This window comes from Diabrotica undecimpunctata, chromosome 1 (assembly GCF_040954645.1).
Source record: "Diabrotica undecimpunctata isolate CICGRU chromosome 1, icDiaUnde3, whole genome shotgun sequence".
NCBI classification, from domain to species: Eukaryota; Metazoa; Arthropoda; class Insecta; order Coleoptera; family Chrysomelidae; genus Diabrotica; species Diabrotica undecimpunctata.
In genome coordinates, this window is record NC_092803.1 from 2769072 (window position 1) to 2794368 (window position 25297).

Here is a 25297-nt window from a genome sequence, read left to right on the forward strand (position 1 = left end):
ATTTTACGATTTCGTTGAAAAGTTATCGTTAAGGGCTTCGTTAAGTGCGATCTTGCCAAGTAATCACTTTCAATTAAAAATTGTTTTAGTATAATGGTTCTTGTTTCAACTTTTTCTTGTTCAGACATTTCTTTTCTTTATGCATTCTTTAACACTTTTGTAGCACAGTGGAAATGTCCTGGTCACATAATCTATTAGGATTTTAAATTTAATATATAAATAAAATCACAAACGTTTTTATTTATTTTTATTAATGAGTTTAATATAAAACATACAACAGTTATATATGGTATTGAAATAAATGGTAATTGTTTAAAAGGTTATACATTGTGTTATATTATTTATTCCCTTTGTCTATCCTAAAGAAGCCAGCATCCAGGAAATACTAGAAGCCACGAATTGAAAGTAAAATAAATTTTATCGTGTAGTAAAGAACCCTGAGAAATTAAATATTATTTGATCTAGTTTCATTCAATTAGAATTAACAAAAGTTAAAACAAAGCAGATTATAATAGTATATGTATGTATTTTTAATAAATGTTTAATTGTCCCAGTGTACCTGCTTGGGTAGGTACACCTTTTTTTTCCAAAAACCAAATTTAATAAAATTTCTATATATAAAATATATAGAAGGTATATAAAGGTTTCTCTCCTTGTACGGTTTTTCTCCCGTGTCAGGTTTTTTACCAGCGTATATTCTCAAATAATTTTTTAAAGTTCTTGCTTCATTAGATAGCTTAAAACAAATTTCAAAGCTGTAGTTCTTTCCATAGTATGCGATTTTATATGTCATTTCAAATTACTCGCTAGAGAAAATTGCTTAAAACGAATTTCACACTTGTAAGGTTTTTCTCCAGTGTGTATCCTTAAATGTGTTTTCAAATGACCTGCTTGACTATATTGCTCAAAACAAATTTCACACTTGTACGGTTTTTCTCCCGTGTGCAATCTCATATGTTTTTTAATATTACTTACGTGAAAAAACTGTTTAAAACAAATATCACACGTGAGGTTTTTCTCCTCCAGTGTGAACAATCATATGACTTTTCAAACTCCGTTTCTGAGAAAAATGTATAAAACAAATTTCACACTTGTAGGGTTTTTCTCCGGTATGTATTCTCAAATGACTTTTTAAAGTTCCTGCTTCAGTAAATTGCTTAAAACAAATTTCACACTTGTAAGGTTTTTCTCCAGTGTGCACTCTCAAATGTGTTTTCAAATGACCTGCTTGACTATATTGCTTAAAACAAATTTCACACTTGTGAGGTTTTTCTCCTCCAGTGTGCACAATCATATGCCTTTTCAAACTCGGTTTCTGAGGAAAATGTAAAAAACAAATTTCACACTTGTAGGGTTTTTCTCCAGTATGTATTCTCAAATGACTTTTTAAAATTCTTGCTTCAGTAAACTGCTTAAAACAAATTTCACACTTATAAGGTTTTTCTCCAGTATGCGATATCATATGTTGTTTCAAATTACATGCTTGAGCAAAACTCTTAAAACAAATTTCACACTTGTACGGTTTTTCTCCCGTGTGCAATCTCATATGTTTTTTAATACTACTTACGTGAAAAAACTGCTTAAAACAAATATCACACTTGTGAGGTTTTTCTCCTCCAGTGTGCACAATCATATGATTTTTCAAATACTGTTTCTGAGAAAAATGTATAAAACAAATTTCACACTTGTACGGTTTTTCTCCCGTGTGCAATCTCATATGTTTTTTAATATTACTTACGTGAAAGAACTGCTTAAAACAAATATCACACTTGTGAGGTTTTTCTCCTCCAGTGTGCACAATCATATGATTTTTCAAATACTGTTTCTGAGAAAAATGTATAAAACAAATTTCACACTTGTACGGTTTTTCTCCCGTGTGCAATCTCATATGTTTTTTAATATTACTTACGTGAAAGAACTGCTTAAAACAAATATCACACTTGTGAGGTTTTTCTCCTCCAGTGTGAACAATCATATGATTTTTTAAATCCCGTTTCTGAGAAAAATGTATAAAACAAATTTCACACTTGTAGGGTTTTTCCCCAGTATGTATTCTCAAATGACTTTTTAAAGTTCTGGCTTCAGTAAATTGCTTAAAACAAATTTCACACTTGTAAGGATTTTCACCAGCGTGTATTCTCAAATGATTTTTTAAAGTTCTTGCTTCAGTAAATTGCTTAAAACAAATTTCACAGCTGTAAGCTTTTTCCCCAGTATGCGATTTTATATGTCGTTTCAAATTACTAGCTAGAGAAAATTGCTTAAAACAAATTTCACACTTGTAAGGTTTTTCTCCATTGTGTGTTCTCAAATGATCTTTTAAAGTTGCTGCTTCAGCAAATTGCTTAAAACAAATTTCACAGAAGAAAGCTTTTTCCCCAGTGTGCGATTTTATATGTCGTTTCAAATTTTTTGCTTGAGCAAATTGCTTAAAACAAATATCACACTTGTAAGGTTTTTCTCCAGTGTGAACTCTCGTATGGTCATTCAAATTACCTTTACGTCTGAACTGTTTAAAACAAATACTACACTTATAAGGATTTTCTCCAGTGTGAACTCTCATATGTTGTTTTAAAGTATATGCACGAGAAAACTGCTTAACACAAATTTCACATTCAAATGTTTTTCCTTCAGTACATCGACTCATAGGTTGTTGTTTATCACATGAATGTACACTTACTGTTTCCATAATTTCCAACGTGTCCTTCCCTTCAAGCAAGCCTAAAATAAAATTTAAAATATATTTTTTCTACAGGGTAAAATTTAAAAGCATCGACAAGAGAATAGAAAATTTTAAAACTATATTCACTGATAGAAGTACAATAACGATAATAATTATGGTAATAATATTAAATTAATACATATTGAAAACCAAATTTGACTCAATTCGAATTGAAAACCCAATAATGAAAATAATCATTGTAAAAATATTGAATTAATATACATTGAAAACCAAATTCTGGCAGATTCCCTGAACTCATTCTAACTGTCTAGTAAATTAAGTAATTATTCTGCCAATCAACATCATCATTCTCTTTGCCCTTATGGCCCTTGCCTCATGTGGGGCCAGCTTCCCTAATTACATGTCTCCATAAATTTTTATCTTGGGTTATACCATTATCAATCTCCTCTACCGACATGTCCTGCCTAAGCATCAGTCCCCCCAGTCTTCTTTAGTCTTCCTTCCAGCAACCCACAGATCAGCAATTCTTTATACTGGTTGATTCAAGTCTTAATTTTGAACATGATCAAACCATCTTAACCTACGCACTTTCTTTTGGCCTCGATTGGTATCGCCCCAAGATTTCCCCCAACATAATCATTCTTAATTTTATTATTTTTTGTCACTCCAACCATCCATCTAAGCATTATCATTTCCACAACATACATTCGTTGTACCTCTTTCTTTACCTGCCTAACATTCAGTTCCATATAACATAGATGGTTTTATGACTGTTTTATAGAATTTTTCTACTCTCTTACTAGTAAATTGTATATTACCTACTATTTGGATGTTAAGTATATACATCAAAACAGATACTGACACGCACAGTCTGTCCCAAACCCTTCTTTCAGTGCGTCACTAATTTTGACGTCATATAGGATTTTAAGAATGTCGAGAATTATTGCATGACATTTTAGTTAAATTTGACAGTTGCAGGATCGTAATCTGTCTTTTCTAATTGAAAATAATTTAATAATTTTAATATTAGTCTTTGTTCTTTCTCGATATATCTCGGCATATTAAAATATTTTTATGACAATAAATACAAAATTAAATTTTCACTGTAAAATGTCTGATAATACCAACCTGGAATGAAAATTATCATTTTATCAGTTGACATTGTGAAAGTACTATCACGATCGAGACAATCTGACAAATTATATTTATGCGCATCATTGATTGGATATCTGTTTAGCGTATTCTAAACTCCAACCAATTATACATCCGTAAGTAGAATTAGGTTTACGATAAATAATTTTCTAAGTTCTATGTATAATAATCACAGACTCACGTTTTTTTCTGTCACTTCTAGCTTAATGTGCTAGAGAGAATTCGATCAACTATGACGCACTGAAAGAAGGGTTTGGGACGAACTATAATGACTAGCTCGTAATAAAAAATTACGCTTCAGTTCTATAAAAATGTGTAATATCACATAAGTCTTGTAAGTCAGTTGGTCGAGTTACCATGGAAACGAATTAACAGACGTTATTTTGACATATTAAAAATTATTAATCTGTCAGTGTAAATATAGTGGTAATTTAAATACAGATAAATAAAATAGTGAAGATGAATTTAGTAGCACCTATTACCAGAAAAATCTAGAGGAAGATTTGAAAAGGTATATCAGCAATTTATGGATTGGCGTACAACAAATAATGTAAATTCATTTTCTGAAAATGTACTCTTGGCTTATTTTGGAGAAATCGCTAAGAAATTTAAATCATCCTCATTATGGGCAATATATTCTATGCTAAGAAATGTTATAACTTTGAAAAATAATGTTAATATTGAAAATTACCCGAAATTGCGAGCTTATCTAAAAAGGCAATCGGAAGGTTTTAAAAACAAAAAATCTAAAATTTTACATCCTGATGAAATAAAACTTTTTTTAAATGGAGCTCCTGATGTACAGTACTTGTTAATAAAGGTATGTTATTTAAAAGTATAACATAAATGTGCCTACTTATAATACTTTTATTTTAAGGTTATTGCAATTATTAGAATTGTAACCTCGGAAACCTTTTTTTTGATGGTGCTAGAAAGGTCACCAATGGAGACACTGCGGACGGCAGCCAGATGGTTGGTGGAGAGCGAGTCGTGGGTTCGAAACTAGCTTTTGGAACCAGGAATGGGTCCAACGGACGAAATAAGTAAAGATACGATAGGAGATATTAGAAAAAGATACAGAAATGAACAAAAAGATAGATGGGTAAAATTACCAAAGATAAGATAAGATAGAGAACAGGGCGCCACTTAATTTTTTGGGGTTTAAGGAGAAAATTAAGAAACCTTAGAAAAGAAAAGAGATAAGGAAAGATGTTTAGGTTCTGAGACCAAACCCAAGAAAAGATATCACAGTTAATTATTGAATAAATTTGGTCAACACTCTACATAAACAAAAAATAAATATATAAGGTATTACACTTACTTACCTACGAAACTTAATAAGCCTGATCTTTCTACTGGTCAAAGGTATAGTTATATTTAAAGGTAAAAAGCAAATATATCAGGGAACGTTGTTAGGAGTCGACAAATAAAATACATACATAAAACAATAACAATATATTAAACAACAACAAAATTACGACGCTGCTGAATGCAACACAAGTAATAAAAATACACCAACAACTATAAAATGGTGGTATACATATAAAAATAGGCAGAAATATAATTAGAAAATATCTTTACAAAGATATAAGTATAACACAAGCATGCACAAATAAAGTTTTGGCGTATCTCGAGATATTATAGCAAATAAAATTGAATACAAATTATAACAAACACAAAAGATAACAAAAATTAATAAAATTTAAATTTACAAAAATACAAAAAAGTTTACTGACGTGAAAACATAAAAATTTAACCAAACCGCACTTGGTTAAGTCGATTATTTGGTTCGTAACAAAAAAAATATAGAATGTTCTTTAATTGACTGCAAAATTCAGTAGCTACTCTCAATTACATTTGAAGACATGTATGATCGTTCGATACGTCCAGATAATGGGAGATGATATGATGCTATACCATGTTACTTGCCTAGATAGGTGGAGATATTAAAATTATGTCAACTTAGTGATTCCTGGCGACTGCTGCTTTAAGTCACTGAAGTTAATACTGTACTGGTATTAAACACTGAATTTATTTACCCTTGAAGGTGCTTTACAACTATACTTAAACTAATATAGTGTAAGTTAAAAAAAACTCTAATAAGCAAGTGTATACACACTTATAAAGAAAATGCACAGAGACGGTAAGGTAGCAGATACGATATTGTGAACTAAGCGTCTTAACTCGACGGATGCCCACCGATAAGTTGTTTTCTCTACGAGTGCCCACCGAGAAGTTGTTTTCTCTACGAGTGCCCACCGAGAAGTGACTTGGTTCCTCTAAAATTTTACCAAATTACCTAAGAAAAAGAAGGGATATCTCCCCTCAAAAATCATAGGCCAGTTGTATGTATTTCTGAGAAGATAAGGTTATAACGGCTATCGGAAAGTTCGAGGTAATTTGGCACGTGATAAAATATGAAATCCCGAGATTGGGTCTTTACAGAAAAATTACTATACGGGCCTTCGGAATATTTACAAATCTATCATAAAAGACCCGGATTAAGACGGAAAGGATTAAAAACCTTTCGGACGCAAGGAAATTCCGGGCATTCAATAAAATTTTGAAGACGGTAAACCGAACATAAGCGTATCATCACGGGGGTAAAAAGAATAAAAATAATTAATATTTTAATTATATAAAAAAATGTTACAGAATATGTGGAGCTTGTAGGAAACAAGAGTTAAAAAATCTTAAACTTTGTGACATTGATGATTTAAGTACCATGTTATTGGTTAAAATTCCTGATACGAAAACCAAAATATGTAGATCTTTCGTTATTTCCGGAAATTTCTATAAAATCTGCAAACAATATATAGAAATTCGACTACAGATTAGCGATCCGCAAATAAATTAATTTTTTCTTAATTATCAAAGAGGTAAATGTACGAAACAGGTGGTAGGTTTAAACAAAATAGGCGGTGTTCCTAAACAACTGGCCGAATATTTAAAGTTACCAGATCTCAAAATGTACACAGGTCACTGTTTAAGACGAACTTCTGCCACTATTTTGGTAGATGCCGGTGGTGATTTAATGGCTCTTAAACGACATGGCGGATGGAAATCTTCAACAACGGCCGAAGGATATGTCGATGAGTCAATAAATAAAAAGATGTCAACAGCCAACAGAATTATAAATTCAATCGAAAGTAATTTACAGACCTTTACATAGACTGAAAATACCAATGTTCAAAAAGAACACACCGTAAAGTTTACGTCATCTCACCATTCACCACGTATTATTGAACAACCGCCAAACTCAGATAAGGGTATAGTTATAAATAATTGCCAAAATTTTACAATTAATTATTATAAATAAATGTTTAATTTAAATTGTTCCCGAATTTTGTTAAATAAATAAAAGTTACTTGTTATACTTTTTATTTTTATAAATGAAAATAATCGTAGAAAAAGTATAGTATAGTACATCCACTAATAATTTTCCAACATAAAAATGCCTCATTCTGGTATCAACGAGACCGCCTTTCAAATCAAGGTTGTCAGATATATTTCCTAAAATTCCTAAGGTTATATTTAAAAAATATGCTCTATTCTCTATTCGTTATTATTCAATTGCTAGTCAACGAACGACACTCTTAAAAAATAATATGAACATATTCTCAAAAAATATATCTATAAATTAATTAACTAGGTACTAATATTTCCATGGACTCTTCACTAATGAATTAAAGCAACCGTGAACTTTGTATATATTACTTATACTCTAAGTAATTTTCGAATATCGGCAACATTGTAGTCTGGAGAGAATTTGAACCTTCCGTCCATATCGACGTTGCCATGTTGGTGAATTTAGCGGTAATACTTTTATAGATATAATGATCGACTTTTAAGAAATCAGACAACTTTTAAGAATCCAAGTTCTCAAAAACGGTTTCAAGAATTGTATTATTTTTTTCCAAATTTCATTGATTTTATACCTTACATGGAAACATGAAAAATTTCAGATATATTAATATGGTATTAAAGTTATATTCACTAATTTTAAACTCATGCATTATGGCAACAGCGAAGCGCAAAGCTATAAATCGTAATGAACACCCGTTTGTCTCGCTATGTGACACCCTAAAATATTTCCTTTTGCAGAGGCGGAGGCTTATTATAAGGTAAGTAATATTATATTTTTTTAGGATGGCATTTTTTAAGATGCGTCAACTTCTGTGTTATCAATAAATAATGACAATTATGTTAATGACAGCTCCGAATTAAAAAATAAAGATTTGCACGTACAATCCCAAAGAATAGTCTTAAATATGTATGAGTGTTTGAAAAAAGAAAATATTGGGATGGCTGATAATGCAATTGTTCTAATTGTATCTAATGCATTGCTATTGTCGGCCAAAAATATAACAAAGTCTTCTGCCGATTATCACGAAGATATGACAGCCGATTTATTTGAAAAGTGGTTTGTTGAACAACTCTTGCCCAATATTCCGCCGAATTCAGTGATTGTTATGGATAATGCTTCGTATCATTCCCGCATATTAAATAAAATACCTAATAATAACACGAAAAAGGACGAAATTTTAAAATTTATGCAACTTAAAAACATCACTGTTCCTAAAAAGATTCCAGTAAAGAAAGAATTAATTAGAATTATCAAAAGTCGGAATTTTAAAAACGAATACGTTATTGACACCATTTGCAGCAGGCACGGCCATACTCTTTTGCGATTACCCTCATACTATTGCATTTTTAATCCAATTGAAATGGTTTGGGGTACCGTAAAAAAACGATTGCGAAAATATAATCAGTCACCAACATTAAGCGCAATGGCCATTGAGAATATTCGAGAAATAATTAGTGGCATTAATAGCGATGTGTGGAAAAATTGCGAAGCTCATGTTGTAAAAATAGAAAACGAATATCCTGTTTTACCGACAATAGCACCAATAGTTATCCAACCTGGGAACGATTCGACTTCAGAAGACTCTGACGATTCTTTTCAGTCCTTCTAATTAATTTCTTTACAGCTATCGCGATGCATCTTGAACACTAGTATTCATTATTATAAAGTGTGTCGCATTTAAGATGAAGACACCTCTATATATCAGCTACTAAAATACATAGAGATTTGACATTTTGCACAGTCATACATGTTGATAGTGCACATTTTTTTAAGATAGTCATCTGAAATTTTAATTTTAAACGCGGCTTACTGCGAATCCACAAACAGGGTAAATTTTCGATATTTTGCTTCGCGTTAGAGAAATCGGAAAAACTTATTTGGAAAAGTTGTTCCACTTATTGTAACCGCACATACCAAATTTCATGACAAAATTCGCAATTTTAGTTTTTCAGTATTATTTGTAATCTCGATCCTAAATCTACAATTGGCTGTCTAAAGATGCATCTCGGGACAGCCAACTGTCCGTTTTAGAATCCTGACTACAATTGAAGAGCTTATTTCCAAAGTGTCTTAAATCCATATAATGAAATCCATGAAATTACAGATTTTCATACAAATTTAACATACAAATTATACAATTTTACAATTTTCATATGCACTTTTAAATGGCAAATAAGAAGTTGTTTGAAGAAGATGTTGGAACATCTTTTCCAAATAACTTTTTCAGATATCTCTAACTCGAAGCAAAATATTGAAGATTCACCCTGTTTGTGCATTAACAGTAGGCCGTGTTTAAAAATTAATTTTCAGTTGACTATCTTAATTGCTGGATAGACAATCTTTTAAAATTTTCTGACAGAATGAGCCATTATTTACAGATAATTGTAAAAAAATATTATGGTTTATGTAAAAACTAAATAATAAGTCCAATATTCTTATAAATCACTAAAATTAACAAGCTTTAATTTGAAAAAATTAATTTGTTATTTATTCGATGTTGTGAGCCCGCTCCCATTTGAAAAAAAAAAAACTGATTCTGTCCTTTGAAGAGTCCTATTCAAAAATGCCCCGTTTAAACAAATCGAAGGTTGAAGGGTGCCGGACATTTTTGCCGGAAACAATTCAAATTCAAAAGATCACCTTTTTCTGCTACGGAAAATATTGCTCCGATTTCTCACCAAAATCAATGTTGAGACTTTAGTTTAGATACTCTTGAATCTCAAAAATACTCATTTACATATTTTTCAAGCCTCCAAAATGCATATTAGGTATCGCATTTTTCGGATTTTAAATCGCCTATATCTCCAAAACTATTAACTTTTGAGAAAAATGACATAGATCTTATTTAGAGTCACCCAAAAACCTAAAAAATATTTTTTGGAGCACAAAAGGTAATATTTTGAATTTGTTTAAAAAATTGTTTAAACATTTTCTGCACAAAAATTGAGAAATTTTCCTGAATATAATTATGTAAAAATTAATAATAAAAATTATATGATTTTTCTTGAAATATGCGTTTGATAACTGATCCCTTTTCTTAATTTCCACGCCAATGGTCGGCATTGGCATCAAAGAATCTCAAAAGCCGACGCTTGGCAAACTGACATTGGAAAAAGTATACACAACTTGTAAACTTATTACATGCTTGTATAATTACTGCGCTCGCCGCTACGCGGCTCGCGCGCAACTTTTTTACTCACATGTAATAAGCTTCTTACAACTCTCGTTATGTAATATACTATTTCCCTTCAGCTTCATTGGAATTTTTCTGTTACATAATAAAACACGCGCTTGTTTCCACTTCATCAGTTTAACCCTAATTCTAGTGCATGCATTTATTTCCCCATTACTTATTCATTATCATCATATTTATTGATTACTTTTCATAATAATTTCACCACCCAAACATATATTTTTATTTGTAGTACCTTCATCTTTAAATGAGCATTCCAAACACTCTGTTTTTGTCTCCACTGTTTTAGAGTTTGTTCAAAGTCGCTTTCAGTATTTTCTACTAACACTACATCATCAGCCTACATTAAGCACCACAGAATGTTAGCCTGTAGTTTCGCTGTTAGCTGATCCAAATTTAATGAGAACTAAGCTGTTGAAAATTTGCTCGTTCTGTCAGTCTTTAATGAGCAGATTAAAGCTACTATTCACAACGTGACTATTGTTTATTAATTATTAGTACATATAAAAAATAACTGTCAATACCTCTAATCTTAAATAAGCATTGATTGTTACTAATGTGTTTACTTAAAAGGTTTTGAGAAATTTTTGCATCCCAATGATTTTTCCCATATGCACATTTTCCTGTGTATTCTTAATACCTGAATCATTAAGAACTGCTTGAGACATATTTCACAATTCAGAAAGATTTTTCTATCATCACAATAATTATCATACATACGGAAAAGTTTCTATTTTGCATTATTATACATTTACTTTTGTAGTACCACATCCAGAAGACATTGAGGCTAGTCCTGAATCTATATTTGGTATTCCCAATAGCCTAATGGCCAAAGATTAAAGCTAAACAATAAGTCTTCTAGACTAAGTTAAAAATTAGGAACTCATAATATCAGAACCATGATTCAGGTGGGCACAGTGAAAAATATTGCTCAAAGTACTACAGAAATACAAAGCAGCTCTTTAGGAAATGAGATTAAAATATTATGAAGCTATTCTCTTTTAGCATTTTAACGCAATTTACTATTATTATTGGGAATAAGCCACAATTTTATTTTAATAAGTTTGACGTTTCGATTTTCACTTTGGAAATCATTCTCAAGTACAAAACATGGTATTAGTGTAATAAGACGATATTAGAGCATTTTCATTAAAAAGAAATTTCACACTTCTAAGGATTTTCTCCACTGTGAGTTCTCTAATGCTTTTTTAACTGGCTTGTAGTAGTAAACTGCTTTAAACAAATTTCACACTTCTCGGGTTTTTCTCAAGTGTGCGACCTCAAATGTTTTTTTAATTGACTTTTAGTAGTAAGCTGCTTTAAACAAATTTCACACTTGTAAGGCTCTTCTCCAGCGTGCGTACTCAAATGTCTTTTCCAATTACTTGTAGTAGTAAATTGCTTTAAACAAGTTTCACACTTGTACGATTTTTCTCCGGTATGACGTTTCATGTGAGCAGTTAAATGATCTTTGCGACCAAACTGCTTAAAACAAATTTCACACTTGAAAGGTTTTTCTCCAGTGTGCGTACTCAAATGTCTTTTCCAATTACTTATTGTAGTAAAGTACTTTAAACAAGTTTCACACTTGTAAAGTTTTTCTCCAGTGTGCACTCTTAAATGTTTTTTCAAACTATCTGCTTCACTAAACTGCTTAAAACAAATTTCGCACTTGTATGGTTTTTTGCCAATGTGCACTCTTAAATGTTTTTTGAAACTACTTCCTTCACTAAATTGCTTAAAACAAATTTCGCACTTGTAAGGTTTTTCTCCAGTATGCGTTCTCAAATGTATTTTCAAAGTTCCTGCTCGGCTAAACTGCTTAAAACAAATTTCACACTTGTAAGGTTTTTCGCCAGTGTGCGTACTCAAATGTCTTTTCCAATTACTTGTAGTAGTAAATTGCTTTAAACAATTTTCGCATTTGTAAGGTTTTTCTCCGGTATGACTTTTCATGTGAGCAGTTAAATAATCTTTCCGACCAAACTGCTTAAAACAAATTTCACACTTGAAAGGTTTTTTTCCAGTGTGCACTCTTAAATGTTTTTTCAAACTACTTGTTTCATTAAACTGCTTAAAACAAATTTCACACTTATAAGGCTTTTCTCCAGTGTGCGTACTCAAATGTCTTTTCCAATTACTTATTGTAGTAAAGTACTTTAAACAAGTTTCACACTTGTAAAGTTTTTCTCCAGTGTGCACTCTTAAATGTTTTTTCAAATTCCTTGCTTGGCTAAACTGCTTAAAACAAATTTCACACTTGTATGGTTTAATGTGCACTCTTAAATGATTTTTCAAACTGCCTGCTTCAATAAACTGTTTTAAACAAGTTTCACACTTGTAACGTTTTCCTCCAGTGTGAACTTTCATGTGCTTAGTTAAAGAATCTTTTCGCCAAAATTGATTGAAACAAAGTTCACATTCATTAGGTTTTTTTCTAGTATGTACCATTAACTGTTTAAAGTTTGTGTCAGAAAATTGCTTGTGTCGATCTGTGTATATTTTTTTATGAGATGAATGTACAGGTAAAGTTTCCACTTTTGTCTCCTCCTGGGGAAAACCTAAAATACAAACCAACGATAATTACTGGAAAGGAAAAATTACAAACACGAAGATAAACATATGATAAATATAGTAAAATTATAGCCCAAGTTGACTTTTCTATGTTTCTTCCTCTATTAGATCTTATTCTTTGTAGCTTAACACCAATTGGCAACCTCAATGTTTACTGCCGTTTTGTTCTTTTGTTAAAAAGCTACCCAGGCTATTAATTAGAGATAACACCTTGTTGTCAAACTTTTTGACAATTATTATAATCGAGAATAACTAAGTTAGTTCAATTTTTTAGTTTTATAGGTGTAGCAATTTTCAGTCCCCGACCTATGATAGAAAATAATTATATGCTGAAAATTGTTAAACTGGTTGCATAGCTAGTAATTAGTGTAATCGTAACCTTCTAAGAATGATAACGAAAAAGAAGACCTACAGAACATGGGGGTGTGACAAAAAAAAAAATAAGAATTCCGACTTTATCTTGGCCATCAGTGCTGATTGTTGAGGAATGAACTAGAAATGTGCCTTATCGAATTATTAAAGTTGTTCGTTCTAAGGTTTGTTGTGTGATTGCGAATGGTTCGTGAGTTGTGGTATTTTGTTTGTTTTTCGGCGCATGGAGCTCGAGATATTCTAGCCATCTACCCTTAATACTACGTTGTTATACTTCGTTGGACACTATTAGAATTTAAGATCCAAGGTAAAAAATTTTTTTAATATATCCGTGAGCCTACATTTTGGACAGCAACATTAGCTAAAGACAGTTCCATCTGGATGCGATAGGATCAAGTTGTTGAAGAATCTTTTTTATTTATTATTTAGATGAAAGCTCGTCATAAAATAATTAAGTTTTTTTTTTGTTTTTATAATTTTGAATAAAAATTAGATGTACTACGGGGATTCCCGACTGATGTACCAGTAGATCCGTTATTATACCGGTTTTACTCAGTACCAAAGATTTTATGTTGGATTTTTTGTTTATATAATGACTATCCATTTTATGTCTATGTCGATATTATTTTTATGTTTATGAGGATACCAATTTATGTTTATGTTGTGTGGTAAACATTTCTTAGTGAATTACAGTGCGCATTCAGTGTCCAACTTAGAACTGACATGTTTTATATTATTTGTTTGCGCAAAATAAATGACTAAAGTATTATCAATATTTTCCATTTTCTTCAGTCACCTGATCCACGATTGTCAATTTTTATACCTTACATATTTACATATTTAAATAACACCAGGATAACACCAGTAATTCAAGTACCTCCTAGTCAAGTTCACAACGGTTTGGATAATCATACCTTTTCGGCTCTTACCGACAAATTCTTACACAGGTAGGTGGCGCCCAACATTTTTTGTCGTTTTGTTTTGTTTTGTAAATTTCTGACACCTCTCGAGCTACGACACTGCACACTGCCTTAGATATAGACCCACGACCCCTCCGAGTACTTTAATGAGCAACAGTGCATTATTACCCATATGTCGGAACCTCTAGGTTATTGCCTCTTAATTGTCACCCAAGGTTGCTGCATAGGCCATAAAATAACATTTGTTTAAGAATAATCTACTTGGAATAAATTTCCATCAATTATTTTTATGTCACTTAATTAATATTTGGCAGTAAAAAAAGTAAGTGTTTTGATGATATATCACTCAGTTGCTATTTAAAAATACCAATAGGTCAATAAAAAGTTAAAAGATTAGCACTATGCATTTCCAAATGCGTTTTTAACTGACTTTTAGTAAACTGCTTTAAATAAATTTCACTTGTAAGGTTTTTCTCCTCAAATGTCTTTTCAAATCACTTGTAGTAATAAACTGCTTTAAACAAGTTTCACACTTGCCAGGTGTTACTATCATACGACACCCACCCCTACCCATCATACACGTCTTGATACCCAAACCTATACACTAGAAGAAAACCTCCACTAATACAAAAACCAGTGGAAAAAAACTACTGAGAACAAATGGATATGCATAGAACGGGCGGCTATGCATCATTCTAATATTTCGCCACCCTAACCTCAAGGTGTAACACCATCGTGCCGAAGAGGTGCATGGCCCAAGGGGAAAAGTGGGTCTCAAGCGATGGCCTAAGGAGGAGGCGAACCGAAGAATCAACCCAACTCGTGGGAAGAAAAATGGAAAAATATTTAATAAAAAATATGAGTATAGGGATAGGAGAGTCTATGAAGGATATAGGCGAAGGGAGGCTGGCGACATTAGCGGAAGAGGAAGAAAAGGACAGTCGGAAGAAGCAAAAAGACGAGCCAAAGGAGAAGAACGAAAGAGAAAACGAGGGCATAGGTGAAACAGTGGAGAAGAATGGCAGTGGAAAAGAAACGGGGGATAGTAATGACGAGAGTTAATGGACGACCAACATTAACAGAAAAACGAAAAGGAAATTGCATGGAGAGAAAAACATAGGAGCTGGTGGAAATAAGAATGAAAGTAAAATCAATTTAAAAATAAGTGAAACAGAAAAAGGAATGTCAAAAATGAAGGTATGCATCAGCGAGTTAGTGAACCTAACAAAGGCAGTGGCAAATACGAAGAATGAGATCAAATAGGGAGCCACAAAGGTACTGCAGATTTGGTGCAAAATGAAAAGAAACATTAGAGAGTCAATGTATAGTGCTACAGAAGATATTGAGAAAAGGGAAGGTATAAGAAGATGTGTAACAACAATAGGGACGCAAACAAAAATAACTGTAGCAACAACTGCGAGGTGCGTAGGGACACAGGTAGAAGTAAATTGGGAAGAGGACCCAGAATTACAAAGAAAAAAGATTGAGGAACTACATAAGAAAATGGAGACGGCAGAAAGCACCGAGGAAATAAGTGAAGTATTAGATCAAGAATGACTAAAAAAGGTTTATGATAAGATAACCATCTGCGAAAAAGAAATTTTGGAAGCACCAGACGATGTGACAATCTCGGTAACAGGATGCTGCTGATGCAAGAGTGAACGGGGATTTTAGTGAAGGTACCCAGACCTCCCCGGATTATACGTGGAAGAAGATGAAAATGGAAGAATTGGGACTATGTCTCAAATAACATGTATAGTAGAGGAAAATGGGAGAGAGAGGACATCAAAAAAAAATTGTCCACAAGCTGAAACAAAGGAGAGGAGAAGAACCAATGGCTGTTAAATTCCTGGTAGCAGCCAATAAACTATTCGACCATATGAAAAGAATGGGTAGAGAAAAGATAGGGATAGCAGCACCAGCAGCACTAGGAATGGAAAAATCAAGAAAAGTACTAGAGTGAACAGCAAGAGGAAAGAAGGTAACGACAAAACATTTAAGGAAAGGCAAATAGTAGCCAAACTTGCAAAAGTGTTAAGAGCTAGGAGAAAGAGAGGATGTCGTCTTAAACAAGGTTAGACAAACCAGACAAGAAGGTGTGGTCCTACCATTAGATGGAAGCGGGAAATGGCAGAACAAGTCAGGAATTTAGTAGCATCAAGACAAGGATGTGCAATAAGAGTAGTGGCAAAAGGTGGAAGAGTAAAGAAGGGCTTGATGCTGCCGGCTCATAAAAAAACACTTTTTTAACTTCAGAAAATTGAGCTCAAAGTAATGGTAAGTATTATAACTGGAGTGTTATAACTTTATGCACTCAGATATCATCTTTATAAAATGGAGAAATGTACAAATACTAGGAGTAGTTGGAATCTTCAGCATTTAGAATCAAACGACCATGTGAAACAACTAAAACAATTTGCAACCTAAAACTGACAATTATTTTCATATTTTCAGATGTGATTACAGAGAAAAGAAAGTGGAGCAGGCAGAACAGTTATGTGGTCAGTGGACAGAAGCAGAAAGGTTAGTTTTTGAGAACAAGTTTTTGTTTATTAAAAACACAAAAAAAATGATTTACTGCTGATATAAAACAGAAGTCATTATATGTGTGGCTCCATATCAAACAGTGATCTTTTTCATACTTGCAATTTTATTGAGGTTTCAGATGAACCCAGCCAATCAAGTCTTTTTATCTGGTTTAGATCGGACTATACCTAACCAAAAAGTTTGACTTAATTGATTAAGTGCATTCATCCAGTTATTAGTGGAATGCTCGCAAAAAAAAAGACTGACGGAATCACGAGAAAAGGATAATATGTAAATGATAGCTTCATTTAATTTGTAATATGGGTATTAATTACATTTTGTTTTTCACGTTCCTTATCTCTTTTTAATTTTTTCGTTAATGGTATATTGAGTGACATGTGTAGTATGCATATTTTCATCAAAATCTCCATTCAATGCTGACTTAAAAAATGAAACCAGGCAAGGATAGACAATGTATTGAACCCTCAACGAAAACGCTTTTAGAGGAAGGTGAGTGATATGTTTTTGAAGTTATACTTCTATATGCGCTCCACGTTGGAAATTTGTATGGGAGTGAATCTGTGAAATCATTACATATGTAAGATAATGAGTAAGAGAGAGACAGAAGATATATTTTCTCTCTCTTCCTCTCTCGAATATAAAAATGTTCCTTTTGTATATATAATTTAATATTATATATATATATATATATATATATATATATATATATATATATATATATATATTATATAAAGATATATATACATATAATATTATACATATAATAAAATATTTATTAATATTATTATTTATGTGATATGTTTTGTATTATTTATTAAATGTTCATAATTATATTAGTCTTTTGTATTTCAAAATAATAATCTCAATAAATCACTTTATGATCCAGAACTGTCAATTTTGAAATACATTCGTGTCATGTCCTCGGTAGTATAGTAGTCAGTATCCCCGCATGTCATGCGGGAGACCGGGGTTCGATTCCCAGTCGGAGAGGACTTTTTTTATTAATATTATTACATTATTGTCATTTTTAAATACTTATGGATATTGCATTTTAATTTGTATTGTATTATTATATGGAATTATGTTGCACTGTATTGTAGTGTATTTTTTTATGTATATTATTGTCATTTTTAAATACTTATGAATATTGCAGTTTAATTTGTATTGTATTATTATATTTATGTATAACAAAATAAACAATGAATTTTACTGCAGAGTATGTGTAAAAAAATTTTTGCATTCAACTCCTTTCATAAATATATGAAAATAAAAATATACATTTTCATCAAAATATTGATTCAATCCTTCATTGTTAGTAAGTTGTTATTAATTTTGCTTCTCTTTCTGCTATGTCTTACCTATAGAATTACTTATGTACTGATTGTGCAGATTGACTCCCAAATAAATTTGTAACGGTGAATGCGTGTATAGAAGTGTAACTTCCACCGGCAGTCCCACTGGACTGCCACACCCGTTTTGTACTCAAAGAGAGTAACACACATGGTATCTCTTAATCAAGTGAAAGAAATTGCTTCATATCATCCAAGAACAATGGATCTGGACAAGGTTAAATGCAAGTCAAGAACTTTGGTTTATTCTTTTTTTTATAAACAGAAAAAGAAGCCTCTCTGTTGTGGCTGTCTTCTTAATATTGTTAATAAAATCAAAAACTCTACAACTATCATATATTTTTGATTTCTCATTGCAACCAATACCATGCAACCCATTGAAGGTTGCATGGTATTAAGAACTGAACATTGGTGAACTTGAACTATGGTTGTCAATTCCGATGGATGGAAAATATCAGCTACATGTAAAACTATCAGAAGGATGTATGAAGATGAAAACCTAAATCGTTGCAAAAGAAACAAATGAAAACATTTTACTAAGACACAAAGTATCACACATGTAAAATTGTAGTGGCATGTATAACAAAAACAAAAAGAAAAATTAGGCTTTGAAATATGAAATTAAATGCATTGAAAAATAACAAAAAATAAACAAAGATATACAAACTTTACATATTGTTATTTATCTCACCTAAGGTACACTCATTCTTCAAGACTCCCAGATCAATGGATGTGGATAGCTGACTCTCAATATCTGTATATCTTGGATCACCTTCAATAAACTCTTCCTTAATTTTAACTTTTACTCTCCCACCTTTAAAAATTAAATTACATCCCATTGTTTAGTACTAATTATTACTTGGTGTAACTGAGTTATACTCACCTCCTTCTTTGTTCAAGTCTCTGAGATCAAATGTGGTCGTTACCTGACTCTCTATATATACTGGATCACTTTTAACAAACTCTTCCTTAATGTCCTCTTTTACTGTATAGTAATTTTTATTATTTGCTGTACCTGAGGTACTTTCTAGTCCATTCTTCAAGTCTTCATGATCGCTTGAGGTTGCTAGCTGACTCTCTACATGTATTTGGTCACATTCAACAGACTCCTCTTTAATTTCAATTTTAGATTCCATAGCTAATTAATAAATTAAATAAAACTATTGGAAACCATTGGAAACATACAACAAACAGGATATCGTATCGTCTAGAATAGAATAGCTCCGGTGAACCGTGAAGTGAAGATAGCAAGAAGAGTATTAGAGTATAGAGTATAGAATAGAGTATTGTTGTTTGTGTTTGTTACCAGAACTATGAAGATAGCTACAGGTAGTGAATAACGGAACGCATCATCGCATGCTGAACGCACGCAAAAAAGAAGAATTATTCTAAATAGTGGAAGTGCTTAGAGTAGGGAATTCTACTAGTCATATTCTTCGATACGTTCTTTCTTTACGTATAGGATACAAAAATTCCTAAGTAGACGAGTAGAATTCCCTACTCTAACTCTAAGGTTGCGCGCATCGAGCAAAAAGACAAAAGAGGGAATGTAGAGGTAGTGGGGGCAAAAATATTGTTAGACAGGAAGTGCCATCTTGAGAGGCCAAATTAAACAAGGAAAGAGAGTCTTTCCTTGTTTAAGATATCAAATTTAGTTGGGTTATGTTATTATTTGTCCCAACTGTCACATGAAATCTTATTTATATTGAAGTTTTTTAACAATTGTTTCACATTTTAGACTGTTATCGTTAATATTTAATTAAAATTTTCTCGTCTAAGACACATTTTGAAAACTATTTTATAGCTACTGTTAATAAGTGTCGGAAAATTTAAATTTGGCGCATTCGCATTTCCGGATATGTCGGCCATCAGAGGCCACTTTTTTGGTCGCCTTTTCATAACGATTAGATTCCCTCTTTTGTCTTTTTGCTCGATGGTTGCGCGTCACGCGTCATCCGCGTCATAGCCCGTGAGGTCACACGATACACGATACCAACACGAAATATTTAGGCAGTAGGTGTGTTTGTGTTTTTTTTTTAGAATCACTTTGACGAGTACACTGGCATTACAGCCACTAGACATATTTTATTATATACGCGTATAAATGATATTTAAAAATTTCTATTATAGTTAACTTAAATAAATACACAATAATATGTTTCATTTAATTTGTATAAATGCATTATAAAGCGTTTTTATGAAGAACGTTTCTTCGGAACACACTGTAACTGTAATCGAACGAAGGTGATTTATTGACGTTTCAATAGGGCTAGGGAGTTTTTGTAACTACCTAACGTAACGTATCTCTCTCTCTATACGTAAAGAACTAACGTATCGAAGATGAACGTTAAATAATTTCAACTTCGGAAATCGTTCTCAAAATACAAACATTAGTTTGTATTTTATTTTAAAAACTAACGAAGGTGATATTTTGGCATAAATTGGTAACACTTATTTGACAGTTGCGGTGTTGACTAATGGTAATAAGTAATGAAAAAAGTGTTGTTTTTGTTTAATTATTCCATTTTAGATCTTTATACGACGCATACAATCGGCTCAAATTGTTTTTAACAAGATTATTTTTTAACTCCTGTTTTGTTTCTATTTATTTACATTAAATATTAATTTGTTTTGTTGTATAATCCACTTTTGCAATAATTATGTGACCTCATCGAGTTAGATGTGTGACCTATTTGATTTAAAATGGATTCAGGATTTTTTTATACTTTGGCAACTATGTCAACTTCGATCTCTGTCAATGTCAATGATAATGATGTGCAACGATATATAAATTAATCAATTAGACGGACTGTACAGTAAATATAAAATATTAGTATTTTTGTTTTTTGGGTGTAAAATTGTTATTGGAAAACTGAATTATTCGAAATTAAATGGAAGTAAAACAAGAATTTAGTGAGGACACCTGCAAAGTCGATATATATTCTAATAAATTGGATGATGCTCTTTTAGATAGCTTTGAAAGTGTAATTAAAGGGGAGCCTAACATAGAAAGTACACATAATACATTTAATTATTTAGACTTAAAGGAATTCCCTATAAAAACTGAAATAGAAGACAATGAAATCCAACTTTTAGATGTCTTTAAAAGTGAAATTAAAGGGGAGCCTAATGGAGGAAGTACACATAATGCATTTAATTATTTAGACTTGGAAAAATCCTCCTTAAAAACTGAAAGACAAGAAGATGGAAATCAACCAATGCTATTTGAAGAAAATGATACAAATGAAAAGGGTAAGTAAATAAAAATTCATGTATATACCTAAAATTAAGTTGACCTCACAGGTCATGTAAGAGTAAATTTAAAAGTTAAGTGTTATAGTTAAATATTTTGTTAGAAGTTTTGTTATCCAATCACTAACTACAGTTTTATCCAAAAATATCAATTTTTATTGGCTATATATGTATAAGTAAATAAAATTTTACCAAATAACAGACGTCTATATTAATTTCCACAATGTCAATAGAAAACCTAGTAAAAGTTCTATACCTATCTTGTGTATGTTTCCAGTCCATAAGTACTGTTATCCTTATGTCTACACAATCTCTTCAAAGAGATTGTGTAAGGCATAGAATCTTTCAAAGCATGAAAGTCCTTGTTATGTAGTTTTTTTAGGTTGTAAGGTTAAGTAGTTTTTATACTGTATTTGAATTATATAATCTATTAATGAGAACTGAATTCCTACCAGTATATTATCTGAATTATTAAATAATTAAACGTCCCAATAGGCGCTGATATTTGAAAATGTTCTGTTCTTTAATATCGAACGCTATGCTGGAACAATGTTGTAAATCCCAAATCAGATTTTGCCAACAAATAAACACATTGTAATTGATTATTTTGGAAAAAACAGAATCTTATGAGCGTAATATGATAGATTATTGGATGCATAACATTAATATCAACATAGATAACCTTTTTTTTTTTTGGATAAAAATTAAATAAACTTCTTCTAACAGATAACCTTAAGTAATACAAAACAAGCATTGACGACAGGGGTTAAAACGTTATTTTGTGGAAGACTTACTTACTTAATCAGTAGACCCATTTGTACCTTTCGGTGTTGGGCAACCGGTGTTGTTTTCGGTATTTTGTGGAAGAACGGTAGTTAAAACATTGTTTTACAAATAAAAAAATGAGGTACACTTGAAATTATGAAACATACGTATATGACAGACATATCATAATAATATTATTCACTCTTAAGATTTCTATAGTAGCTTACATACTGTGTGAAATATATAAGATAGTTGGTAATATGTAATAAATTGGCATGTTTTTCTTTCTTGATTGGTAGTCAAGGCTTCTGTAAGTTCAGCAAGAGTGACTGCAGCTATAGCCCTTTTAGCTGACTTTAAAGAATCAGATGACCATGGTTGAATAGTGTTGTGGGATATAGTATTTATATCATTCGAGCTAATTTGTATCCACACAGTTATTTTGCACTTTGGATCTTTCTATACTACATTTTCTGAATTGATATAATTTAAAAAAAAATGTTTGATGCATGTACAAAACTTTTAAACAGGTTCCTAATTCTAGATTTACAATTACATCTGTCCACTGAAACGGGATATAAACCAATGAAAGTTTCTTGTTGTAATATATTGTACCACTGCTTTACATACTCTTATGTTCTCTACTGTATATCTCACATTACACTGGCGATAAGATGTTGTGTCCCCAACATACAAAACACGTGTAGAAAATTTGGTGCAAAACACCCACGAAACACATATTGTTACACCAAAAGTTGAAGGTCAACTAATTTTAAAATGACCAGAACAGGCAGGTAAAGTCTCGTAATATTCCCCACAGTCAGCAGACCATTATTTTGCGCATATAAAATGTTGTTCCATGAAAAACCCGCATATAAAACTATTGGCAGTTACAACATTGTTCCAGCACAGCATTCAATTTATGCATTAAGTTCTTTATATATATTATGGTTTTTATTTTAGACTTTTCCCAAGAGAAGGGCACTTCAGAAATTATGAAAACAATTGACAAACATTCCTGTAATAAAGAACAACATACAAGTCAACCTGCTGAAGAAAAAACATTAAAATGCGAAATTTGTGGTAAGAAATTTACTGAAAAAAAGTATTTAAATCAACACATGAAAACTCATACTGGGGAAAAACCTTACAAGTGTGACGTTTGCTTCAATCAATTTTCTGAGGAAAATAATTTGAAAATCGATTTGAGAATGCATACTGGACAAAAGTTACAAGTGTGAAATTTGTTTTAAGCAGTTTTCTGAACTAGATAATATGAAACAACATATGAAAATGCACACTGAAAAAAAAACTTACCAGTGTGAAATCTGTTTTAAGCAATTTAGTTTATCAGGTAGTTTGAAGGTTCATTTAAGACTACACACTGGAGAAAAACCATACAAATGTGAAATTTGTTTTGAGCAGTTTGCTCGATTAGATAATTTAAAACAACATATGGCAATACACTTTGGAGAAACAACTTACAAGTGCGAAATTTGCTTTAAGCAATTTTCTCGATTATATAATATGAAACAACATATGAGAATACACACTGGAGAAATAACTTACCAGTGTGAAATTTGTTTTAAGCAATTTAGTACAGCAAAAAATTTGAAGATTCATTTAAGAATTCACACTGGAGAAAAGCCGTACAAGTGTGAAATTTGTTTTGAGCAGTTTACTCGATTAGATTATTTAAAACACCATAATCTGACAATACACAATGGAGAAACAACTTACAAGTGTGAAATTTGCTTAAAGCAGTTTTCTCGATTATATAATATGAAACAACATATGAGAATACACACCGGAGAAATAAGTTACCAGTGTCAAATATGTTTTAAGCAATTTAGTGCAGCAAAAAATTTGAAGATTCATTTAAGAATTCACACTGGAGAAAAGCCGTACAAGTGTGAAATTTGTTTTAAGCAGTTTTCTAGAATAGATCATATGAAAGAACATATGACAATACACAATAAAAAAAAAACTTAAGTGTGAAGTTTGTTTTAAGCAGGTTTCTCAAGCATATAGTATGAATCAACATTATGAGAATACCCACAGGAGAAAAAACTTTCCAGTGTCAAAACTGTTTTAAGCAATTTGGTACAGCAGAACGTTTAAAAGGTCATTTAAGACTACACACTGAAGAAAAACTGTACAAGTGTGAAATTTGTCTTAAACATGTTAGTGGTGATGGAAATTTGAAAAGGTATTTGAGAATAAACACTACAAAAGCCGTAAAACTGTAAAATTTAAGTAGTTTATTTCAGCAACTACTTTGACAGATTATACATTGATTAGACATATGAGATTGTACACTATAGATTGAGGAAAATAACGATCCATGAAAAATCATTATTTATCACATAAAAAAAAAACATTCTCTTGATAGATCTAACATTTAGTCCCGATTTTTAGAATTGCTATGTGAAAAAATGTTTTGAAAAGCATTTAAAACTTATCCAAATTGTATTATATAACAAACACAAAAAAAATGTATAAATAAGTATACATAGCTGTACTCGGTTAACTACAGCAAAACATGATTCCAGTAAAACGGTGCTACACCATAAACGCCCTGAAAGAGATATTTCCAGGAACACTAATTTCACAAAATGGTGAGATTCATTTTATGCCAAGATCTCCAGACCTCACCCCTTTAGAATTTTTTCTGAAGGGGATTTACAGAACATTGTCTATGCTAACCCACCAGCCAGTATTGAAGAGCTGAAGCAAACTATTAATAACATTCTATTAGATGTGTGTCAGCGTGTCTTCTGAATTTACAGTTCAAATTGCAAGAGGGCTGTGAGTGAGATGGTCAATATGTAACCTACACGTTATTCAAGAACTAAAATTCTTATGTTCTCTGCATTTTACTAATACATGTTTTTCTAACAGATTATGAAACCTAGTTTTATTGATTTAAAAACCAAAATCTACTCTGAGACAATCTGTAAATATATTTGTTAAAAATATTAACTTAAATTGTTATGGTTTGGATTTATACCAAGTTAATTATGTGATCTATTTATGAGAGTTCAGATTCATACAAGTAAGAGCCCTTCCCAATCAGTTATCTCAACGTTAGATTAATAAAAAAATTAAATTTTAGAGGACAAA

The 25297-nt window shown here is 31.6% G+C and overlaps 2 protein-coding genes across 4 annotated transcripts in view; one reads left to right on the plus strand and one right to left on the minus strand.

Moving 5' to 3' along the window:
* Positions 1-19435, minus strand: part of LOC140444033 (uncharacterized) — a 33976-nt gene extending 14541 nt beyond the window's left edge. The window contains exons 1-3 of one of the 3 annotated variants that reach the window (XM_072535643.1): positions 19041-19428; positions 18849-18971; positions 2681-2721 (exon numbers count right to left, since the gene is read on the minus strand). In XM_072535643.1, coding sequence (XP_072391744.1) covers positions 2681-2721; positions 18849-18971; positions 19041-19293 — 417 coding nt within the window. In that variant the 5' untranslated portion in view covers positions 19294-19428. Of the gene's footprint in view, positions 1-10; positions 2722-4982; positions 12957-18848; positions 18972-19040 lie in introns of those variants that run through there. The other 2 variants (XM_072535625.1, XM_072535634.1) reach the window with 2 other exon arrangements.
* Positions 19436-20906: 1471 nt separating this feature from the next.
* On the plus strand, positions 20907-25084 carry LOC140444063 (uncharacterized). The gene is made up of 2 exons (XM_072535686.1): positions 20907-21409; positions 23138-25084. The coding sequence occupies exons 1-2, from the start codon at positions 21049-21051 to the stop codon at positions 23413-23415; spliced, it is 639 nt and encodes a 212-aa protein (XP_072391787.1). The 5' UTR covers positions 20907-21048; the 3' UTR covers positions 23416-25084.
* Positions 25085-25297: the final 213 nt, after the last annotated feature.